Source organism: Protopterus annectens, chromosome 5.part0 (genome assembly GCF_019279795.1).
Source record: "Protopterus annectens isolate FY-2018-M chromosome 5.part0, PAN1.0, whole genome shotgun sequence".
NCBI classification, from domain to species: domain Eukaryota; kingdom Metazoa; phylum Chordata; order Ceratodontiformes; family Protopteridae; genus Protopterus; species Protopterus annectens.
The window spans coordinates 1,872,763,441-1,872,770,940 of record NC_056735.1 but is presented as its reverse complement, the minus strand read 5'-3'; the positions used below and the strand labels follow the sequence as shown (position 1 = coordinate 1,872,770,940).

The following is a 7,500-nucleotide window of genomic DNA, read 5'->3' as shown; positions in this document are numbered from 1 at the left end:
CTGTTTATTTGCGCATTTATCTGAAATTTGTTAAGATTGGCAGTTTGTACATCTTTTTTGGAATAGGAAGTGAGCCTTAATGGTGTAGGTGGAACTCAGTTCTCGGGTTTGCCTATGCAAGGAATTCCCCAAAGAAAATGAAATAAATTGTTTTCCTTCTATATTGGCTAATACCTTTTTAAGCATTTTAATGCTTGCATTAATTAAGTAATTTTGGTTAAAATAAGGTTGCCATGTATGCGTTTCATACATTTTGTTTTGTTTTGTTTTGGCAGGTTACCATTACCAGACTGTAAGTTTATTGGATACTGGACTATTGGAGAGAGAGAAAATATGAAACAAAAGATATTGTGTCCCACAGAAAATCGGCAGATAAAAATAAAGGTTTGACCTCTGTACTATTTTTGTTATTTAGATATGATAAATACGTATGGCCAGATGAAATATTTTTTTAAACAAGAAACATCTTTTTTAAATTATCACTTATGACATAGGCAATCATACATTAAAGTAAATGAAAACAAAACATACTGACATATTTTCAGTTGCAAACAGTGTACATCACTTATAATCTATCCATTCATTGTCAGTCAAACATTGCATATCTCATTCAAATCTTGCCTTCTTTTAAACTTCATTCCTCCTCCAAAATGTTATTCTGCTTGAACTGTTCCCACAATTCCCATTTTTTTCTATGTAGTTTGCTCCTACCCTTTTCTAAAGATCACATTCCCATTTATTTTATTAATATATTTACTATTTCTAGTACAGTTGGTTTAGACTTTGATTTCCATTTTCTAGCAATTGTTTTTTTTTTTTGGCAGCTACCATAATTACACTCAACGAGGCCTTACTATGTCTATGCAATCAAATTCTGTGTCATAGCTCAGTGAAATAATTTCCTTCATTATACCAATTTGCTCACCCAGTATTTCTACTAGAGTAGTCTGTAGGGAATGTGTAAGTCTGCCAAGTAATTACACTCCCAGAAAATATGTTCCCAGTTACATCTTTCTTATCATGACACCTCCAACATTTGCTATCTACCTGAGGAAGAATTATTTGAAGTCTACTTGAAATATAAAAAACAATAGGTAAACACTTCCAAGCAAAGATACTAAATATTCTAGACTTGGTTGCATACATATATTCCCCCATTGTTTCTTTGTGAATTGCTTATCCCATCTCTCTTTCCAATCCTTTCTGACCTCCTCTGATTGATTCTTATAGTTATTATGCAATATTTTATATGCAGTACTAATTATCCATTTTTTAACAGCAGCTTTTGTATTGGATTCTACTAAAAGATTCTACCAGTGCTGGTCTTTCTCTTAGGATCCCACTATTTCTTTATTTTTGCCTATACTCTTGATATCAATCCTTGATAGGGAAGGCAGTCTCTAGTCTGCAGTCCAAATAAATTCTTGGCCTTTTCCTATTCTATTACCTTTCCCTCTCTAATTATTTGTTCACAGTACGTTGGTTCCTTTGCCAATTTTCTCCAATAAATTCCAACCCCTCTTGCTTGTTGTTTGTATCCCTAATTGCAGTCATCCCTGTTGGTAGAATCTTCTTTCTCCATTCCCATATTGGCTTAGTTCTCAGAATACTTTCTGCTACTTTATGAATATAATGTTTTCTATGGTTATTGTTATTCTCCTTAAGGATCTGCATCCAAAATCCATGCCAGTCTGTCTTTCTTTCTTGAGCCCCCCTTTCCACTTTGAATTATAGCTTTCTGCTTGTGTCATGTACAGGAGCCTTAACTGTGTAGTTTTGTAGTACCCCTTCAAATCAGGTAATCCCAACCCACCATGTTCTGTTGGAAGAATCAGCTTATCCCATTTGATTCTTGCCATCTTCCCCTCCCAGATAAAATATTTCAGCTTTTTTTAATTGCTATCTGCAAGTTCTCCTCTGGTTGATAAAAAATATGCCTGACCTATGTATTAAACTAAGGGACTAAAAACATTTTAACTGCTTGTATCTTGTTATCCATATACATAAAACAGAGCTTCCAATTTCTCAGTTTTTGTATTATCTTCTGTTTAGTATCTTCCCACATATCCTTAACTGCTACACCAAAATCCTTCATTTTATCATGTCCCCATAAATATGGACATTACTGAACCAATATGTGTGTGGTACGTAGTTTACAGCTGTTGCTTTTGTTTTACCCTCATTAATTTTGTGTCCTGAAAAGACGTGAAACTGTCTCAAAATGTTCCACAACACTGAAATGTCTTGTCTGGTTTTATCAGGTATAAAATAATATCATCTGCAAATAAAGCCAACTTTTCTTGACTACCATACCAGTTATATCCTTGAATTTCTGAGTCACTTATTTTCTGTACCTGTGGTTCTAAATGTAGCACAAATAAGAAAGGGGAACGAGGACAACCCTTACTGGTTCCTCTCTTCAGACAGAAATTATCAGAGAGGAACCCACCCATTTTAATTTTCTCCTCTGATCCCTCATATATCCTCCTAATCGACCTTATAATTTTATCAAGGAGTGCAAATACTTCCACTGCCCTGCTCACCAGATGAAATACTGATCTTGGTCTTTGTAATCCTTACATGCAGTCCAAATAGTTTTTCCTCAGGTGAACTGCAGATGTTGGAGGTGTGATGGGGAAGAAAGAGGTAACTGGGAACATATGTTCTGTGAGTGTAATGAATTAGCAGCCTTTAAAAATTCCCTCTGTCAGGAATATTGGGTGAGTAAATCAGTGTAACTGTAAAAAGCAGCAAATATAACAAAGAAGGAAGCTATGTACTACTTTGTTTTACTACTAAGTATGCTTGTCTTACATATACTTCATCAGAGCAAAATAAAGCTGTTAAAACAACCAGGCTTTTAAATCACAAGGTTACCAATCAAATCTTAAATCCAGTAAATAATTAGTGAATGAATGTTATACTCATAAAAGCAAAAAAGTGTAAAAATGTTCAATCATTAGAAATTTAAAAATACAATAAATAACCCTTATTGTGCATAAATATGTATAAATACAATGCTTAAACATGAATAACCTAAACAGTTTTTAGTATTTTTAATTTTTTGGAAAGGTGACCACAACAAATTGGTGGAATTTATGGATGTTCTGAACAAGACCACTGATTTTTTAAGGTTCACTTATGTTAGTGGTGTAGATAAATGTGATTGTTTGGATGTCACTGTTAACAAGGATATGGCAGGAGGGAGATACAAGTCTACCATTTTTCACAAAGACATATATTCTAATTCTTTTCATTTGGTAGTAATCACCCCTTTGTTCCATAAGAGGAATGTTGTAAAAGGGCAAATGGTGCATCTTTCAAGAATTGGTGACAGATGATGATGTATCTTTTGGCAAGCTGGAGTTTTTAACAAACATGTTTGAGGATAAAGAGGTAAAAGTAACACATTGTTAAGATAAGTCAATGTGAAAATTATTAACAATAGAAGGACTAAATATGCCCCTATTTTGGGAAATTCCAACTTTCATGTACCTACAGACATTGTACCTGCTATTAATCAAGTTTATGCCAATTTCAATCCAGATGCTCACAAAATGAAATATGCAATGGTAGTCCATATAATGCTGGAGTTCACAAGATCTAATTGGAACTTAATCTTCTCCCAAGAGTGAAACATAAATTGGGGGAGGCTCCTTCAGTTACACACAGTAGAGATAGAAACCTTAAAAATATCCTCAAGGGTATTTCCAGTTGGGTAGTATACAATGAAGTATCCGTTGTGAACAAATGTGGCATGTGTAAATACTGTAAATATGTTAAAAACAGCCCATATGTTTGTGTGGAAGATTTTGAGAGAACTATAGTTTCCCCAGGCAGAGTTATCTGCAACATCAGATATGTAGTTTATCTAGCAACCTTCACATCCTGTACAGCCTTCTATGTGGGTAAAAGCACAAGAAGGCTCAGGGACAGGATATATGAACATCATTTTTATTTTATTTTATTTGACATTAGTTGACCGGGAATGTCTGACTAAGCTTGCACCCTTTTTCAGCAAAGGCCTAGAGAGAAAAGCTCCACAATGTATTACATACACCATAAAAATGTTTACAAACAATACAGTATACATGAGGTAATATAAACATGCATTATAATGCTTGGATTCCCAATTGTAGCATGAGAGTTTAAAGGTGTTATTTACAAAAAAGGCAATAAAACAATATGTTTAAGTGATTCATATATCTCTAATACATAAGAACTTCACCATATAGAGGTTCATAGGTAGGTACTAGTTTATTGGCCCTAGGACCTATATAAGCCTAGCCAAAAAGGTACCCTGGCTTTCGCCACACAAGAAAATTATTTTCCTGTGCCCCTGTCGAGCAGAGCCATAGAGTTGATCCCCGGGGTGAATTTCCTATCTCCCATCCAATCATCAAGATTTTTCTTGAAGAGTGCTAATGAGGAGCTTTGTTTGATATAGATAGGTAGTTTGATCCAGAGTATGGGAAATATCTGGGACAGGAATCTATCCCTCCAGCATGTTCTGTTTATTGTGGTGACAAGGTTTAGGTCCCTAGAGCATATTTCTCGGAGGGATTGGGATTTCTTTAAGTGGAGCATGTCCAACAGCTCTGGGTTTGACATAGCTCTGTATGTTAGGCAGAGATCACCTCTGAGTAGGTGATATGCGACGGAGTAAAGCTGAAGTTTTTTGAGATGGTCTGCATAGGGCATCTGTTTGAGGCCAGTAATCCTCTTTGTGAGGTATTTCTGCTGCCTTTCCAGTTGTTGTAGATGTCTCCTGAGGTGAGGTACATACCGAAAGGGGTGTTGTACTCTATAATGGGTCTAATGAGTGACGAGTAGAGGGGAACAATGACTTTTTTCCTGGATGAGAAACCTTTTGTGATGAGGTGTGCCATGTAGAAGGATTTCCTGTCTACTGTGGCGATGTGATTATCAAAGGAGAGACTACTGTCCACCTGTGTCCCAAGGTCTCTTATCACACTTTCGGCGTTAAGTAGACTACCACCTGTCTTGTACCTCATGGGTACAGAGTTTTTACCAAAGGGGATGACAATGCACTTTTTGGCATTGAGCTTGAGGCCATGGCTTTGACACCAGGCATCTGTCTCAGTGAAGCCCTTTTGTAGGATGTCTACATCATTAGGGGTTTCGTTTATGGCTCCTAGTTTGCAGTCATCTGTGAACTTTATTAGCCAGAGACCTTCTGTGTTAGTCTGTTCTTCAGAAAAGTAGATACCAAACAGGAGAGGACCCAGGATTGAACCCTGTGGTATTCTACTTGTCATTGTTCTGAAGTCAGATTTGGAGTCTGCTTCTTTCACAGTGTGGATAATGTCAATGAGCCAGTTGGCAACCCATCTTGTGACATAGGGATTTATACCTAGTTTAGTGAGTTTATCTATAATTCTAGAGTGGGGAATGGTGTCAGAAGCCTTGGCGAGATCTAGATAGGCTGTGTGAACCACCTTACCCTCGTCTACGGCTTTGGTGACTGCTTCAAAGAAGTCTGTCAGGTTTAGGAGACATGATCTGCCTTTTACAAACCCAAACTGGGTGGGGTCCAGAGTTTGGAGATTACCAATGTCTTTGTTTATAAGTTCCATGATGATACGTTCCATGGCCTTGCAGACCAGGCTCGTTAGGCTAATGGGGCGGTAGTTCCTGGGGTCTGTGGTGGCTCCCCCTTTGTGGAGTGGGATAACCGTCGCTGTGCACAATTCAGTGGGCAGAAAGCCTGAGGTAAGGCTATGATTGAACATGGTGTTTAGGTGGGGTGCCAGTTCATTCTGTAGTTCATGTAGAACGCAGGCTGGGATGTTGTGAGGTCCCATGGATGCTGTGTTCTTGGCTTTGGAGAGTGTGGTTTTTACCTCTGCAGCTGTGATTACAGGAACTTTGCATTTTTCTGGTATAGAGATGGGCCCTTTAGGGGGTTGAGGGGGTAAAGTTAGCACTGAACCTATCTGCCAGGATGTTGGCTGTATCAGTTGGTTCTGTATATTTAGTGCCATTGTGCTGTAACTCAGAGCAGATCTGAGTGTTGCAATTGAGATTCTTGACATAGCTTTAGAATGCCTTGTGATTGTCTTTAGAATCAGTGGTGATTTTGTTTTCGTAACTAGCTTTGGAGGATTTTATGAGGGATCTCATCTTCTTACTGAGGCTGACCAGGGAGTTCCTCCAATAATGGGAGTTTACTCTTCTTTTTGCAACAGTTTCTTTCTTCTGTTGTAGAGTTTGTTTGTGGCAGGGGACCACCATATTGTCTTCCTTTTTTTGGAGGCTAGTATCTTGGTTCTGTTAGGGATAGCATGATCCAAGCACTCGTGTAAGTGCCTATAAAGTGCATTTGTGTAGGATTCAGCAGTTGTACCTCTATTGTCCGTCTGCATGGGTGTCGTGAAGTTTGCCACTTCTGTCTTAAGAAGCGTGAAGTTGGCTTTGGAGAATTTTTTATGGTGGTTTCCCTAATGGGGAGTGGGGGCGGGATGTGGATGTCTATGGTGATTAGCTTGTGGTCGGATCTGACGACCGAGGTATTGACCTCTGGTTTGGAACACCGGTCGCCCATGTTGGTAATAACCAGGTCTAGGATATTACTGCCCCTGGTGGTCGTGTGGATAAGTTGATCCAAGGCGTTGGAATTTATGAATTCCAGAAAACGTTGAGCAAAAGAGTTGGTGCATTTTCCCAGTTGATGGTGGGGTAGTTGAAATCGCCCATTATTAGGTGGTGGGTTGTACCCTAATATTTTCCAGTGTATCAAGAAATGAGGAGTGAGAATCCTAGGGCATGGTGGGGGATCTGTAGCAAGTTACAATTTGGATTGTGATCTTGCCCAGAGTTAGTTGCACTTGGATAATCTCGGATGCATTATGCTGAGCAACTAGCCTGGCGGTGAGGATATCTTTAATGAATATGGACACGCCTTCGCCTTTAGTGTTCTGGTCCAGGTTAGATGGCGGAAAGGTGTGGTATGAATTATAGACTGGTAATGCAGGGGTGCTCTGTGGATCCTTGAACCAGGTCTCTGTCACTGCACAGATGTCGATGTTCTCCATTTTAAGGAGTGCCTCGAGTGAATGTATTTTGAGGTTTAGACTTCTAGCACTGAATAGCATTAACCTCAGATTTTGCTTGCTTGTACCTGTTACAGTGGTGAATTTGTCATTTGAACCTTGCCTAAAAAAGGCACTATAGGGGTGGCAAGAGTCTTAGCCAGTATCCGGAATCCCAATAACAGGTGCAGGCCATCTCTGGCAAAGTATCATGGTCTGTCGATCATGTCATCCCAGGCAAACAGATACTGGATCCCCTTAGAATGACACCAGAAGCTTAGCAAATTGTTGAAGTTATAGGCTCATAGGTAGGTACGAGGCTATCGGCCCAAAGGCCTACTTAAGCCTAGCCAACAAGGTTCCCTGGCTTACGCCACCCAAGAATGTTATTTTCCTGGGCCACTATCAAGCAAAGACACAGAAGTGATCCCCGGGGTGTATTTCCTAT

At 38.9% G+C, this 7,500-nt stretch overlaps 1 protein-coding gene across 1 annotated transcript in view; it reads left to right on the top strand.

Moving 5' to 3' along the window:
* The window catches only part of VWA8 (von Willebrand factor A domain containing 8), a 3,458,065-nt gene that overhangs the window by 1,846,680 nt on the left and 1,603,885 nt on the right, over positions 1–7,500 (top strand). The window contains exon 27 of the mRNA XM_044071701.1: positions 276–384. Within this exon, the coding sequence (XP_043927636.1) occupies positions 276–384 (109 nt within the window). The remainder of the gene's footprint in view (positions 1–275; positions 385–7,500) is intronic.